A 15997-nucleotide genomic window follows, 5' to 3' on the forward strand; every position below is an offset into this window, starting at 1 on the left:
TGTTCAGCAGAAAGAAACTCATACAGGTTTGAAACAACTTGAGGGTGAGTAAATTATGACAGAATTTTAATTTTTAACTGAACTATTCCTTTAAACATCAGGTCTACAAATTATATTCTGGACCTAAAATACTTATTTTAAAAAGTTACTGAATACAAGGAATAAAGCATACAAAAGACACATCGATTTATGATTTACTGTTCTATTTATTTATTTTACTAAAGCACAAATGAGGTTACAAAACAACACAATATCCTGTTATGACCCACTGGCCATTAGTTTTTTAACAGGAAAAAGAGGGAATGCTTTGTACTGATGTCTTTTCAGTTCTAGGTTAGCACACAGCGGGTCTCTGCATCACAGTTCATGCAATAATTTTAGGTTAAACGTATTCATTTGTAGACACAGAAAGAGAGAGATAGGAAAGGCATAGGGTGATCCATATACACAGTCACTCACACGTAATATTCACATGAACAATAATAACTTCACAAAACAAAATTATACAAATCACCTCATATTTCAATCCTTCCTCTGAAAAAAAGCTTTAAATTAAGCTGTCTGTAAAGCCTTTATACATTTCATCTAAAAACGGGATCAAAGTTGCACATGTGAAATGTCCATCTAAAAGCAAAACATAAATTTCTGTTCTTTAAACTGCCATTTATTTGAATAATAATAATAATGTAGGTTAGCATAGCCTTCATTCGAGAAATAAAGTGTATGGGTATGTAAGGCTTTCTACCCAAATCTCTTATAATCCACTGCAACAAATACAACATCTATCCATCAAAAAGATGAATGTGTAGTTTACAGAAACAGAACAAAATGCAAGCAAAGAGGAATGTCGATAGAGTGTAAATTACTTTAAAACCTATTTCAGTTTTCAAAATTAAGGAATGTTTTCCCAAGTTAAAATGTTAACACACTCTTACATCAATGCGTTCATAAGAGACAAGAGAGGTATATTAAAGCCCATGGAAAATAAGCCCTATGTGCTTGAAACCAATCATTAAGTACATTAGATCATTTTTTGTCTCTTCTGAATGTAACAAGTCGTCTCTTTTCAAATAAGTCAGCACCTGATAATTTAGTATCTAAAACATTTTACTTAAAGGTGAATAAAAGCAATTAAGAGTCTTGAAAATGAGTAAAAACTCCCAAGCATCACACACTTATGAGTTAATTTACCAGGGAATTTATAGACATATATTGCAGACCTCACAACTGACCCGTTGGACTTGGACCAAGTGCCATCATCTAAGGATGTTATATTTGGCACACAATATATCTTTTTTATAAATCTGCACTGGCTTCATACAACAGGACTGAAACCTCATTAGTAACCAGCATTCAGAGGCACAAAATATTTACTGACCGCAACAAGTTCCTGTAAGGTCCAGCTTCAGACCCCCAGTCAAGAGCAGGTTATTGCACAAGATGAAAACAAAGTGTCACACACGGGCCTCTCTGGCTCTGGTATAATTTTACTGCACAATGTTGCTGATTGACAAAACTCAGTTTGAAAAGACTGTTACACATTTAGTGCCAGCAAGGTTTAAGATTCATTTCAACTATACAACGTGCAAACGAAGGGATAATAACCATTGACAAGTACTGTCACTATATTCCCCACTAAATCACACTCAAAAACACACTGATTTTTTTACGTATTATAGAATGCTGGAATTCTAAACATTTTTATGCAGATGACCTAGGGCATTTCAAATCACTTTAAGTGAAATCACAAAAATGATGTGCAGTGATTGTCTACACCCTGCGTGTGTACATCTGATTGGTAGTATGGTTCTCTTGCAGCAAGGGTGCATACTAGGTGTGCAAAGAGCTGCCTAACCATGACCAGAAGGAAAATAACAGCACACATCAAACTTCAACTGCCACACAGAATGAAGGAAGACTGTTCACTCCTCACCAAACCTTGGAGTAACTGAGAAGGGTGGGTGTGTGTGTATGTGTGTGTGTGCGTGTGTATGAATGTAACAGAGGACAAAGGCTCAAGCCCAGGCATAGCATGAACACCTCACTCCCGGCTCCCAAAGAGCTGAAGGAAAAAGAGGAATATGTAGACCACATCCATGTAGAGGCAGATGGCTCCAAACACATGCTCCTCTGGGTTCAGAGAGTACCGTCTGTTGCCAATCAGCAGCTGCATGTCGAACGCCAGGAACTAAAGCATAACAAAAGGAAGATTATTAGATCTTGTATGAAACACATAAACCTGACAATACTGCATAACCAAGGGTACTAACCAGAGTGAAAACCAGAGCGCCAAATCCAGCATAAGCAGTATGCAACCAGGGTATCTGAAACAACAGACAGAGTAGACACTCTACGGCTGGACCGATATCAAAATTATGGCTTCAGTACGATTTTAATATAATACGTTTTTAGTGATTGTAGCTTCATTCAGAGTGTCAGTCCAGATCAGATTTTTATGCATTTCTGATTGGAATGCAATCCTACTTAGCATAGCAAGTGTGAACAGCAAAAAAAATCATATGAAATTGAGCTATATTTATATGTGGTTTTTCTGGAAATACGTTTCAGTCTGACTGCTCTGATCAGATTTTGCGTTATGTCACTTTCTCATGCCAGGTAAACATCTGTATTGAACAGAAAACAGACAACATCAAACCCCTCCACGCTGCTGTTGTTGTTTATGGCCTATACCTACCATTCAGGACACACAAATCAGATCAGAACAGTTGTGGACAGTCAATAATTTAGATCAGATTCCAATCGGATACACAATTAATCGGATTCGGACTGACAGTGTGAATAAAGCTATTGGCACATCATAATAGTGACAGCTTCAAAGTAATCTATATCTATTTAGCAGCTTACATATCCAAATGGTGCAGTAAAGAACAGCAGAAGCCCAGTTATCATCAGCACCATCATGAGAGAGAAAAGTAATCCGTGACAGGTGGTGAAGTCAACCTAGATGACAGAAGACAATGCTCTATCAAATGACACATAAATTAAGCACTTGACAGAAGCCGTTTAAGATGAAATGAGCTCACCCTGGACTGGAAACAGAAGAGTGTGATGGCCAGACACACCAGTGCTGTGATGCCCACACTCAACATCACCACTTTGGTATTATGGTAGCTGTATATAGAAAGAGTGAAATTAGTACTGCAAATTAGACACACACATATTCTTGTACATCTATCTTTGAGAGGACATTCATTGTCACAATGCAATCTCTAGCTGTGAGTGTGTGTTAGAAATCGAGAATGGTGAGAGAACATTGCGCTCGGTATGTTTTTCGTCTTCAGCCGACAAAGTTTAAATCACGTCTGGCTAGCACGCTTCTCGTAATGTTTACACAGTAGGTGGAGAGTAGGCGTCTTTTGTGGCAGTTCAAACACATTCGACCACACGAGTGTCTGCACTACGAAAGCAATCCGGTCTAATGCGTTTTCGACTACCTATGGCGGTGGTCTAAACTAGACAAGCTCAAAACGTTTTAGACCCAGTTTACACCAGTATTTAGCGTTGTTCACTTGAGATCGGATTGACAAAAACACATATTAATAACAGGTGTAAACAGGGCCTAAGAAAGATAGTCCTCACAAAGATAGTTGTGTATAATAAGAGCAAGGACTCTAAACTTTCAAATTTTGAACATCCACTAACATTTTCTAGTCCAGAGATCTAAAAATTTAAAAATAATTCATCTTAATAATTCTAAAGAATATTTCACCTCTAACAGTGATCCATTTTTTATATTAATAGAATATAATATAATAACATTTTGTCTTACCTGGCGAGCATGCCAGCCATATAGGACATTGCCAAAGTCTAAAAATATAAAACAAGAATATGCATCCTTTTCTTTTTAAAGTTACTGTAAATGATAGTGAATACTTGTTTATAACATTTACTATCATTTAACTGGTGAACTAATGAGAACGAGATTACTTACAAAAATGGCTAGAAGGATCATATTTGTTGGGTATCTTCGTCTGCAGATGAAACACAAACACTGTTCAATAAGTGATGGATATCAAAGAACCTCAGAGTTCCTGATATCACACATCTCCTATGTAAGCCAGAAGGTGAACTCAAATACAAGAACAATGTATAACAAACAGTATCTGTTTACCGTGCATTTGTGCTGCACACAAGCATCAGGTATGTTCCCATGAAAGTCATGCTGGACAAAACATAGCAGTGTTACAAACATAATTCATATATGATTCATATAAGTTCTAAAGCCTCTAAAGAGGAAAGAGCACAGTGTATAGTTCACTTACTATGAGGTCAGATAGAAAACCCGGTTATACTGTACAAACTTCCGGACTGGCTCACTGTGAAAGATAGGACAGACTTCAGTGACAGTGCTTTCTTTTAAAAGTGGAATAAATGGATAAAATTGAGTTGTGTGTATCAATTACCAAAATGTGAAGAGTGACACCACACTAAATGTGACCATGAGCTGAACCATGAGGATACAGAAGACCTGCAAAGAATATATATGCTTTTCATAACTAGAAGGTTCGTACGCTGCTGTTCAAACGTTTGGGGTCAGAACAATTTAAAAATATATATATATATATATATTTTTAAAGTATCCAATGCTCAACAAGGCTGCATTTATTTGATAAAAAAATACAGTAATATTTTGAAATATTACTACAACTTTAAACAGCTGTTTTCTATTTTTAAATATTTTAAAGGGGTGGTTGGTTATTATTTCACTTTTTTACCTTTAGTTAGTGTGTAATGTTGCTGATTGAGCAAAAACAACATCTGCAAAGTTACAACGCTCAAAGTTCAAAGCAAAGGGAGATATTTTATTTTACAGAAATCGCTTTTTAAGGACTACAACAAACGGCTGGTAGGGACTACAATGAGCTTCTTCAAGGGGTTAGTGACATCACTAACCCTAAAATTTACCTATCTACTTGCACTCTAACAGTCAAGTAATGTCAAAATGCTTGTCTTGGCGAGTATTCACGTAAACACAGTCAGTTATGTCTTAAGTGAATGTAGTGAACAGTTGGGAAAGAAATCTGATGTGTGTCAATAGGATCTGTGCATTAGGTCTTAAAGTGACAGCAGCCTAAAACAGTAAACCTGCTAATGCTGCTGTCTGTGAAACAAAAGAAAATCACTCACTGCTCTTGACAATCACTTTTGAAATCAATGTATATTCAATTCATTTGAAGACTATGCAGTGTTTTAGTTTTACATTTGATTACTCAGTTTCTGTATTGTTTGTCACAATTAAATGATCACGTTAAATAGATCTAATGTAGGCATAACTGATAAACTTGTTAAAATGACATTGTCAGACGTTGTAGTGATGCTTTCTTTTCCCAGAAAGAATGTGAAACATATACATTGGTTATATCATTTTCAGTTTTTAAATATATTTAAATACAATTTAAATTGATTTTACACACTTAAAGCAAAATCCTATGAATCACATATCGAATATCACATTATTTAACAAGTTATTGCATACCGCATTTTCTGTTTTTTTATTTTATTTTTTTATTAAATGAACAAAACAGACACCAACAGTTTATTAAACTGCTTTCCCTTTAAGAACAAATGCATAGATCTAAAATAATGTTACACATCTGATTTGTTTATGTTCGCCTAGGATGTAACAGACTATGTTTATGTGAATACTTCACACGATGTGCATTTTTACATAATCCTGTGTGTATTTGACCATTCAAGCCCAATAAGCTGTGAAAGATGTACATGTAATATAAATGTAAAGACAGTTGAATTCGGGATCACATGCATCTGAGACGCGACATCTGAACTCACGCTTCGGCTGTGTCCATTAACGCGAGCACCGGATTGAGTCCTTTTTTGCGGCTTATTGTGATTTATAACACTCTACATGTCAATAACTTTAAGTAGTACTGCGAAGTTAAAGACATGTAACAGTTTAGAAAAACGATTTTTTTTATTTGTAAATCGATGCGAATCAGCAGAAGATAGAATTGCGTTGTATAATCACCCCCCCCCCCCCCCACACTATTTAAAATTGTATAATATTTTAATCATATTTACTGTATATATAGAAGCAAATATATACAAATATGCTGCTATGAATAAAATGCATTTTGTTTGTTGTGAGACCAATATAAATGCTCAAATAACAGCCTCATGAGACCTAATTAACCTGAACATCTTTTTAATTATAAATGAGCAACAAACACATTAAAAGATATAGACTGCTTACTTGCATCCAACCCAATTCATATCAGTTAATAATGTTTGAACTGTCAAGCAGACTGCAAATAGAAAAACAATTAAATGAGAACTTTCACACCTTCCTGATGAACATGCGGCGGACATTCTTGTCCTCCCAGGTGCTTCCACTCAGGCCATCGAAGCTGCTGCTGGAGCTCGGATCAGAGAAGGGTGAGGACATGTCTGCAGCATAAGCGTTGGAATATCCTGGACCTAAAGAGACATTTTGCACTATTAACAACGTTCAGAGAAGAAAGACATAATTTTATCCTCAGACTTTTCTTACAGTAAAGATAAGGTTCCTTGCATATAAACATTTGTGCATGCATATCCAAAATTGCTGTAATAAAATGTCACATACTAGGGCCGGGATGCACATAAGCCCAGCTGGGGTGCATGGGCATGGTTGGTGGTGGCATTGGGGGCAGCTGGGAAGCGTAAGTGAAGCTGTCAGCTCCTTGTTCTTTATCTCCTGCTGTAGCTTCAGCATAGCTGGGTGGGGCTGCTGGCAGACTCATGGTCTACTGTAAAACAATAACATTCAAAAAATCATCTGAGAATGGAATCAAGAACAAGTAGATCTGTTATTCCAGCACCCTGGCTAGCATTAATATTTTATGCCACAAGGCCAATGGAACTTTGCAACTCTTCACCACATGAATTCCTTATGAACCTAAAACTTGGATCCTTTCCTATTTTAAGCCAATGGCAGAAAAAAAGGTTAACCTTTTTTTTCCAGTTAAATAAATGTGCTATATTTTAGTTCAATCATGTTTTGTTTTATTTAATATTTTGTATTTTAGGGGATTTTATGATTTTATTTTTAAAAAGTTATAGAAATGTAAGTTTATTGTTATGAAAAATTCACAAAAATACTATTTAAAATTTTTATATGATTTTCCAAAACAGAAAATCTTTTGTTTGGGCCGCAGTACCAAACGTTTCCACTAGATGAAATTTGTTTCCCATTCATTTCCAATGCTGTAATTTTTGATTGTGAGAAAAGCACAAGAGCAATATTTTTTTCAGACCATTTAACCTTTTCGAATCATGTCCATGATTCTTTTCTTTTTTTTTTTTCACATAGCAAGTGCCAAAACCTTTATCAAGTTTTGAACCATTCCGATCATTTTTTTCTTCTTTATTTTTTCTTTTAACTGGGCACAGATTATAATTTATAATGTTTATAAATTAACCACGTGAAGCCTGACATACCATATGAATTAATAGTCAATTTTTTTTTTTTTTTTTTAAATGTGTCATACTATTTCTCCAAATAATACGTCTTAGTAAGATGATATTTAAATGCTTAGTTTTATGATCAAGGCTGTAGTTTTATTTTGGGGGACAAAAGTTATAATGCAGTGATAACTGAGAGAAATAAACGTTCCAAAGATGCCTATCACACTTGATATGTACAGTATACATATGTATATATGTGGATAATTAAGTAAACATGGGTTGCTACAGTCTAGTAAAAGTTCATTTTGAAATATTACTAATAACATAAAAATTATTCTTACGTTTACTTTATAAAAATCACTAAATATTTGACAGCAAAAAGATACATGTTTGTACAATTACAATTATACTAAAAGTTTTTTTTTGCTGTTGATATATATATATATATATATACAAACTATAAATAAGAGGACAGAAGGCATGTAGAACAATTGTGCACAACAGGTTTTCTTCAGCAAAGTTGTAAATCATACTGATAATTAAGAGGCGTTAGAAATTCTTGTTTCAGATATACAGTACAGTTATACAGTTATTATAAGTAACGTTAGTAAAGAGAACATCAGTTTAGACTCATATTGATCCGGCTAGTGCATGTAGAGCTATCAAACACAAAGCACAACAGTCTTTTATTCTAAATTATTAGTCTTAACGAGGGGAGTACTGTTATGCTGTTATAAAATAATTTGCACCAGGACTGATATAAAGGTTGACAGCGCTTAGCTTAGCTAGCACCTCGGTGACACTTTTCAAGCCCATTCTATCGTGCAGGAGACGACAAATGCTTTGCGCATATACGAATAACGTTGTTAGAACCTACATCAAAATGTAGGCTCTAACAAATTAATTCTAGAGTAAGCTCTGTATTTTAACTTACCTTACTGTAACTGCTAATGTGACACTCGAGATCCAAGTAAAAACAATGAACTCAATCGTTCAATGACGTACTTCCGGTGTTTCCGGAAATGACAAACGCGAACCGTTGGCAACCTGGAAAATGTGAAGCGATGTTGGTAGAATTTCTTTATGTTTTTTTCACAGTGAAAACATGTCCTGTTGGATCTCAATGCAAGTTGAAAAAATAACTCACATTTATCACACATATATTTTTAATAGAATCAGAAAGAGCTTTATTGGCATATGTTGCATACACATATGTTGTGTTTGTTTTGGTGACAAAGCAGCTTCCAGTACACAGACAACAACAACAACAAGTATACAGATAGTAAAATAGAAATTAAAGATGTGAATAACAGACAAAATATATAGACAATTTAAAAAAAAAAATTATCCATAAATGTAAATTCACAGGAAAGAAACAATGCCTCTTAGTATTTTTTTTAAGAATACATTACATTGAATTAAACTAGCACTAAAACAAAGGCTACTCAGAGACATGTCACCATAGCAAAAGCCTTTTTAACTAGTGAGGACCAGTAAAATGTCCTCACTAGTGAGTTGCCATATCATTTCACTATATTAGTGAGGACATGGGTTAAAGTCATAATTTCGTGTTTTTTTTATCTCATAATTTCGACATAGTAAGTCATAATTTCGACTTGCTATGTAAAATTTCTTTTTATCTTGTAATTATGACTTTTTTTGAATTATGACTCTTATGTGGCGGGAATGGGCTTCCATACATTTGGCCCTCACAAGTATAGCCAAGCCTGTACACACACACAAAATGTAAATTTATTAATAGTTAATTAGAGAAAAGATAAGGAAAGGTGGTGTGAATTATTTAAATATTTTTTTCTTTAACGTTTTGTAAAATATTATTTTTCTCTCTGAATAAAGATTGTTGTACATTTATTAATCTGCATTAGATTGCAAAGGTACAGATGCATACTTCAACTAGGTAGACACAGAACCGTAGATTCTCTGCTCTGTTCTTGAGAAAACTGTACAAAGACAGAAACCAAAGAAAATGCACAAGCCAAATCAATTCATGTACGCTTTTTAATTAGACATCTTTATGGCAAATACAGCTCTAAACAATAATTGATACAATAAAAAAAACCTCATGAAGAGTCCTTGAAGTTTACTTTATCGTTCATATTAGTCTTTGTCTTGTAGACCTGCCCTCCACTAGTTTAAAAAAAAAAAACTTAAGTGCACAACCATGGTTTTTAATAGGTTTTTCAAAAGTAAAGTCCAAATAGTGTGATGCATGTTAACACACAAAAAAGAAAACATGACTGAATTCCCCTTGCAAGCCCAGTAACTGACTCAGGTCTAACAAGCATGCTTGTATTTTTCCTGGAGAGCAAAAGTCTGGTTGGCAGAGATGTTGGAAGTTCGAACTGTCATCTATGTGATGGGGAGGCGCTCTACTGGCTATAAATCATGCATCTGTTTATCGATTTTTGATTTCAGATGTTCCTTGTAAGCCAGAATGTCCCTGCTCCATTTTGTGATGGTCTGCTTTTCACAAACCCAGATCTCCTGAGCCACCTGCAAGGAAACAAAACAATATTATTAAAATGTAATCAAATCAACTGCATTAGCTTGACAAAGAAAATATTAATGACTTGTACAAGATGGGCAAAAACCTAACTAAAAGCTTCACATTACCTGCTGAATAAGCCTGAAGTCGTGGCTAACCAGCATCATTCCACCCTCAAACTCGTTGATCGCCTCAGCCAGAGCATCAATGGTTTCAATGTCAAGGTGATTGGTCGGCTCATCAAGAAAGAGCATGTGGGGAGTCTGCCAAGCCAGCCAGGCAAAGCAGACACGACACTTCTGCCCATCAGACAGATTCCTAATGGGGCTCACCTAGTTTAATAAAATAAATAAATAAATGTCTGGGCTTCACAGATTAAAAATCAAAGTCAGTCCAAAAGAAAAAAAAAAAAACCTACTTGCTGTTTGCCAGTGAGTCCATAGCGGCCAATGATTTTCCTCATCTCTTCCTTCTCCTTAATCTCAGGATAACACTTCATCATGTATTCCAGAGGTGAAAGGTCAAGTTCCAATTGCTCTGTTAGATGCTAAAGAAAAAAAAACGCAAGTTAAAGACTATTAAAAATCAGTCTAAGTGCCACAGAACTAATTATGTGGCAGATTCTAATAATAATAATAATAATAATAATAATTATTAATTAAAAACTTTAGTTTTCACATATACATACAAAAACAGAACATATTCAAAAACAAAACTGCATCTGGGTTGCGCTGACAGATCAGCTAAACGCTTCGGTCTAGTTTTTGTCAAAGCTCTATCCACAACAAGAACAAACTGCTTGGAGGAGCTACAATTCGGCCTTTTGTTTACATCATGTCATCAGAAACAACCCATAGTAAAAAAAAAACCTAAAAATCTATATACATCAACATCTTCACTATTTTTATCAACAACCATTATATAAAAAAAAAAAATGTCATGACAAATTGTCTGAACAGACCTGATGATATCGCCCAATCTTCACATGGGAGTGTTTTCTAATCATACCGTCTGAAGGCAGGAGCTGAAAGAAGAGATGATGCCTTACAAACCACGATACTCAAGATTCCAAACCACATAAAATACATGCACCCCTTGGTATGATTTTAGGTTTTTATACATTTAAGTTAAAACATTCCTTACCTCTCCAGCAAGGAGCTTCAGCAAAGTAGATTTGCCAGCCCCATTGGGCCCTACAAGGGCCACCCGTGTGTCCAAATCAATTCCAAACTCCAGGTTATTATAAATATGCGGCTATATAAGACAAAAGGAGACATGCGAGAACCTCAATCCAGAGAAGGATGCAACAACAGAAATGTGTAAAATGTGTTATTGAAGATTAGACGGTTCTGCGTACCGTATTATCCGAATACCTGAAGCTGACATTCTGAACCATAATGACAGGAGGGGGGATCTTCCCACAGGGAGGAAAATAAAATGACAGGGTCTGAAAAAAAAGAAAAAAAAAAGAATAAGTCATTTCTACTACTGACTAAACAAAGGATTAAAAAGGCAAATGACTGATCAAGATCAAGACAGAAAGCTCTTTTCTCACCTTGTCATTCACAACACGCTCAGTAAGACCAGAGGCGACCATCTTCTGTAGCGTCTTCTCTTTACTCTGAGCTTGCCTGGCCAGCTTGGCAGATCCGTGACCAAACCGAGCAATGTAGTTCTGCGGATCAACAGGAAAACGTTTAAATAACCACATCAATTACAAGCTGAGCAATTAGAAAAGGGCATAGAAGATTTGAATATTTACAAAAGGTACATATAGAGATTGTTTACCTTCATGTGTGTTATCTGGTCCTGCTCCCAGTTAAACCGCTTCATCTGATTCTCCTCCAGTTCCTCTCTGGTCTTTATATACTGGTCATAATTACCCTTTACACAAGAGGATGAATGACAAAATAAATGAAATTGCACATTTGCAATTACAGGAAAACAGCTTTACGGGGGAAAGAATTAGTCTCTTTACCGTGTAATATTTAAGCTTGCGCTGGTGCAGGTGAATAATGTTGGTACAAACGCCATTGAGGAAGTCCTGGGAATGGGATATTAAAACCAGAATTCTTTTAAACCTGTCAGGGGAAAAAGAAACAAACTTGATCATACAGCTCTCAGCATGGCGTTTGCAACAATAACAGAATGCATTTCGTAATGTAACGGTTACACTTTATGACAAGGTGTCCATTACAGTGCATTTAAACAGTTAAGTAATGAGTTTCATTAATTAACATGAATTTACTTTAGATTTTAGTTATGCATAATTTGTTATTACTACAGCAAGTAAATGTAACGTGTAACAAAGACACAGTAAAATAAAGTGCTACCGTAACATCTTCAAAAACAAAACTGCATCTGGGTTGCGCTGACAGATCAGTTAAACGCTTCGGTCTAGTTTTTGTCAAAGCTCTATCCACAACAAGAACAAACTGCTTGATGGAAGAGCTACAATTCGGCCTTTTGTTTACATCATGTCATCAGAAACCCATAGTAAAAAAAAAAAATTCTAAAAAACCATTTGATTTAATATTCTGTCATAGACTTGTTTTAAAAAATAAAGACTTACTGGCTGAGCTCTTCCTCCAGCCACACACATGCATCCAAGTCCAGGTGGTTTGTTGGCTCATCCAACAGCAACATGAAAGGCTTGAGGAACAGTGCCCTGAAGATAAAAAAACAACAACCACGAATGAACCAAGACTCCGAAGACTGTTGAAAGATATGCAAATGCATTCATTGAAAGAGCTAAAGGGATCAGAAAATTCGCTTCGGACAGTTTTTGTCATTGCACAGTTAGCACAAACCAACTGCGCTATCATTCGGCCTTTTATTACATCATCTCCCAGGAGCTTTGAACTTCTGAAAGAGATTCTCAAGACTCACCGAGCAAGAGCAACACGCATCCTCCAGCCACCGCTGAAGTCTTTGAGTTTCTTCTGCTGCATGGCAGCAGTGAAGCCCAGACCGTGGAGGATCCGCGAGGCCCTCATCTCCGCTTTATCAGCATCCAGTTCCTCCAAACGCTCATACAGCTCCATCAGCTTCTCACATTCAGCTAAAATTTGACAAATTTAAACGAAATTCACAAACACTCAAATAAGCATAATAAACACATAAGTGTTCCTCAAGGAGATTCCTTAAACACAGTGCAGAGTTAAGAAGTCTTCTCCAACTGAGATATTCAATATACCACGCCTAGGAAAGGAAGCTGTTACAAAACAAACAGTTCCTATGAAAACGTGGAAAGTTGTATTGACCTGACCAATTAACAGATTATTTGAAAAATGTTCACTATACATACACTCATTACATATTTACCCTCATTGGTTCTCACACATCTTGGGATCAAACAATTGATGTTGAAAAAAGTTGATGGTTTTGAACAAGTAAATGCCAATTTTCATTTCCAGGCGAACTATTCCTTTCAAACTACTCCGTGTGCATTTGATCAGTTGTTGAAACTCACAGTCCTCATGAGCTAGTCGTTCAGCCTCTCGCTCCAGCTGGATCCTCGCCTCATCTACCTCCATCACACACTCCAGAGCGGTCTTCTCACTTGGTGCCATCTCACGGGTCAGGTGGTAGATATCTATGTGCTCTGGAATCGGCACCTCCCTGTGACCAATTGCTGACAGCAGCATTGATTTACCTACACAAAAGTTTAAATGCAAGTCAGTTATTTATGAGCATGTAAACTGAAATCACTTCTTAAGCCAACAAGTGGAGATTTATTAGCCCAACATGAACAGATTCTACATTTACCAGTTCCATTGAGTCCGATAAGGCCATATCGGCGGCCAGAGTTGAGCTCCAAACTAGTGTCACTGAGCAGCTCCTGTCCGTGAAACGTGAGAGACAAGCTGCTGATGTGCACATCAGTGCTGTTGGGATGAGATGCCAACACGCCAGTAACTGCACGGGCCTCAGTTTTCTTCAGCTCAAACTCATCCAGCTCCTTCGTCAAACTGGCAACCCCTAAGATAAAGAGAGAAAAAGACGACGATTCAAATAGATTTCAAGGAGGAAGATAAAAAAAAATGTTTTGAAACACTTGGTGGGCCAATGGGTGAGGGGGAAACTCAGATTTACAAAAGTTTAAAGGCATGGTTAAACAAACACAAATGTTCAACATGAAATTTGGTCCAATATTCCAATGTGATGTCAGTTCAAATCAGTGTGTAAAAAACAGCAGAACAAAAATGCAAAGTCGCCCTCTTATTTTATAGGCAATTATAGAAAAGCAGAAATATCCTCGTAAAGGTGTAGTCACATTAGCAATTTTTTTGGCAAAAAATCATGGACTCAACCGGTGGAAAATTTCTCTCCCTCCCACAAAATTCCCAACGGCATGGATTATTAATAAAACGGGATTTTGCCTGCAAAAATTCTCTCAACAACGGTAAATGTGACTGAATTAAGCCAAGCATTATTAATAGTTTTCAAATGCCCATTCTTTAAGGTTTATCAAATAACACCAAATTCAAGAGTACAGAGACGATAACACCAAATATTCATCTTGGTGTGAACAGGCCTTAGAACGGTCTTTTAATGGCTCCCCTTACCATTGAACTCAGCTGCTCCGTTCTGCTGGTCCTCTGGTTTCTCTTCATCACCATCCACTCCATCCTCTGGTTTCTTTGTACGTTGGCGAGCTTTGGCTGCTTCTTTTTTCTTTGCCGCCTTCTTTTTTGCTAAATCGGATGGCATTTTAGCTGCAGATCAGAGGAACAGAGCACTTCTGAAAATCTGAGGGAGAGATACAAAAAGATTAGTTGGAGGTTAAGATGCTCTACTAGGACTAAAGAAAAAAAAAAAAAAACATTACATAGTACACACTGTTCCCAAACGACTTCCGGTTCAATCGACACTCGATTAGTCACTTACGCAGATTTTGTGCTTAAGGTCTCTTTTCTCATTTGTATTCTGATGACATTGATCATATTGTTAATACATTTTGTATACAAAGTTGTATATATCATAAACATGTATTCTCTAATGTTTTGCAAGAAAAATAAAAAGGTCTTGTTTTAACAAACCAAGCTTCAGGCAGCAGAGGGCAGTGGTTCGGCTCGGCTCACGTGGAGTAACGTTACAGTCGGCCAGTACTTTTCCCTGACGCAGTCTAGGCGTATTACGGCAATGATAAAGTGATACCGGCAAAGAAAATAACCTATTACACGAACAATATCGTAAGGAGTTCGGAAAGCACAAATGACCGATGATATAGCGACATACCATCGCTGCTGCTCTCAAGAGGAAAAAAGGTGTCGGTTAACTCTAAAGGCCCAACCAATGTGCCACTTCACCAACCATGCTAACTCTAGCCATAACGGTGTATCCCAGATCACGAGAAAATCTTACTCCCTGGACATAGAACAACTGCTGTTTATATTTTAAAAAATGCGTTAACAATTGTAAAAGAGCTATCAACCGATAAACAATGTTAAATTGGCTGAGGGGCGCACGCGACTCTCTTGTCCCCACGAGCTAGCCGGCGAGCTAACAGCCGGTAAAACTAGCCTGTTAATCCGAAAGATGTCCGGACAACAAAACTAAATTAATAAATGAGGTATGATTTTTTTTTTTTTATAGACATCGATCATCACAGAGATAGATGACTATCACGAGTAAATAACGAACTTTTGTTGAATTAGGCCGTAATCTTACCTAGATCTATTCCTGACGAAGCGCTACTAGCAGCACCGGAGAAGCGGTCTCATCTCATGGCCCGCGCTACAAGCTGTGTGAGGCGCGTGTCACCAATACCGGCACGGCAGCCAATCAGATGCCGATGCATAATAAATCTCCACCCACTTCTTTGCATAACAGCAAAGCCGCTCTCTGTTAGCAGTTTTCTTGTAGAATCACTCGTAATCTCTGGGCCTGTCTTGTTTCCCGGTTGAGTCACACAAAATGACATAAAATTAGTAATGTTCAAACAGCAGTTAATGTGAATCATACAGCCCGGACAATTACAAGGTTATGCTATTTGCTCATGATTTATTGTTCTTTTTTTTTTTTCTTAGAGGAAAAGATAATTCTGTCAGTATTTACTCACTC

General features: G+C 36.6%; 2 protein-coding genes across 3 annotated transcripts; both read right to left on the reverse strand.

Annotated features, from left to right (window-relative positions):
• Positions 1-489: 489 nt before the first annotated feature.
• faim2a (Fas apoptotic inhibitory molecule 2a) lies at positions 490-8444 on the reverse strand. 2 transcript variants are annotated; one of them, XM_079875832.1, is made up of 12 exons: positions 8360-8444; positions 6605-6767; positions 6323-6456; positions 4425-4489; positions 4284-4337; positions 4133-4183; positions 3953-3992; positions 3791-3828; positions 3045-3132; positions 2866-2961; positions 2271-2324; positions 490-2188 (listed from the first exon to the last, which is right to left on the reverse strand). In XM_079875832.1, the coding sequence occupies exons 2-12, from the start codon at positions 6759-6761 to the stop codon at positions 2042-2044; spliced, it is 924 nt and encodes a 307-aa protein (XP_079731958.1). In that variant the 5' UTR covers positions 6762-6767; positions 8360-8444; the 3' UTR covers positions 490-2041. The 2 variants fall into 2 exon arrangements, with proteins under 2 accessions (XP_079731958.1, XP_079731959.1); XM_079875833.1 differs by having other exon boundaries at positions 6605-6764; positions 8360-8437.
• Positions 8445-9426: 982 nt separating this feature from the next.
• abcf2a (ATP-binding cassette, sub-family F (GCN20), member 2a) lies at positions 9427-15803 on the reverse strand. The gene is made up of 15 exons (XM_079876688.1): positions 15605-15803; positions 14500-14683; positions 13700-13912; positions 13404-13586; positions 12821-12992; positions 12504-12599; positions 11910-12012; positions 11720-11815; positions 11487-11606; positions 11289-11378; positions 11075-11185; positions 10893-10955; positions 10350-10478; positions 10060-10263; positions 9427-9939 (listed from the first exon to the last, which is right to left on the reverse strand). Exons 2-15 carry the CDS (start codon positions 14642-14644, stop codon positions 9823-9825), a joined length of 1842 nt encoding a protein of 613 aa, XP_079732814.1. The 5' UTR covers positions 14645-14683; positions 15605-15803; the 3' UTR covers positions 9427-9822.
• Between the last annotated feature and the right edge of the window lie 194 nt (positions 15804-15997).

Source organism: Squalius cephalus, assembly GCF_949319135.1.
Source record: "Squalius cephalus genome assembly, chromosome: 7".
NCBI lineage: Eukaryota > Metazoa > Chordata > Actinopteri > Cypriniformes > Leuciscidae > Squalius > Squalius cephalus.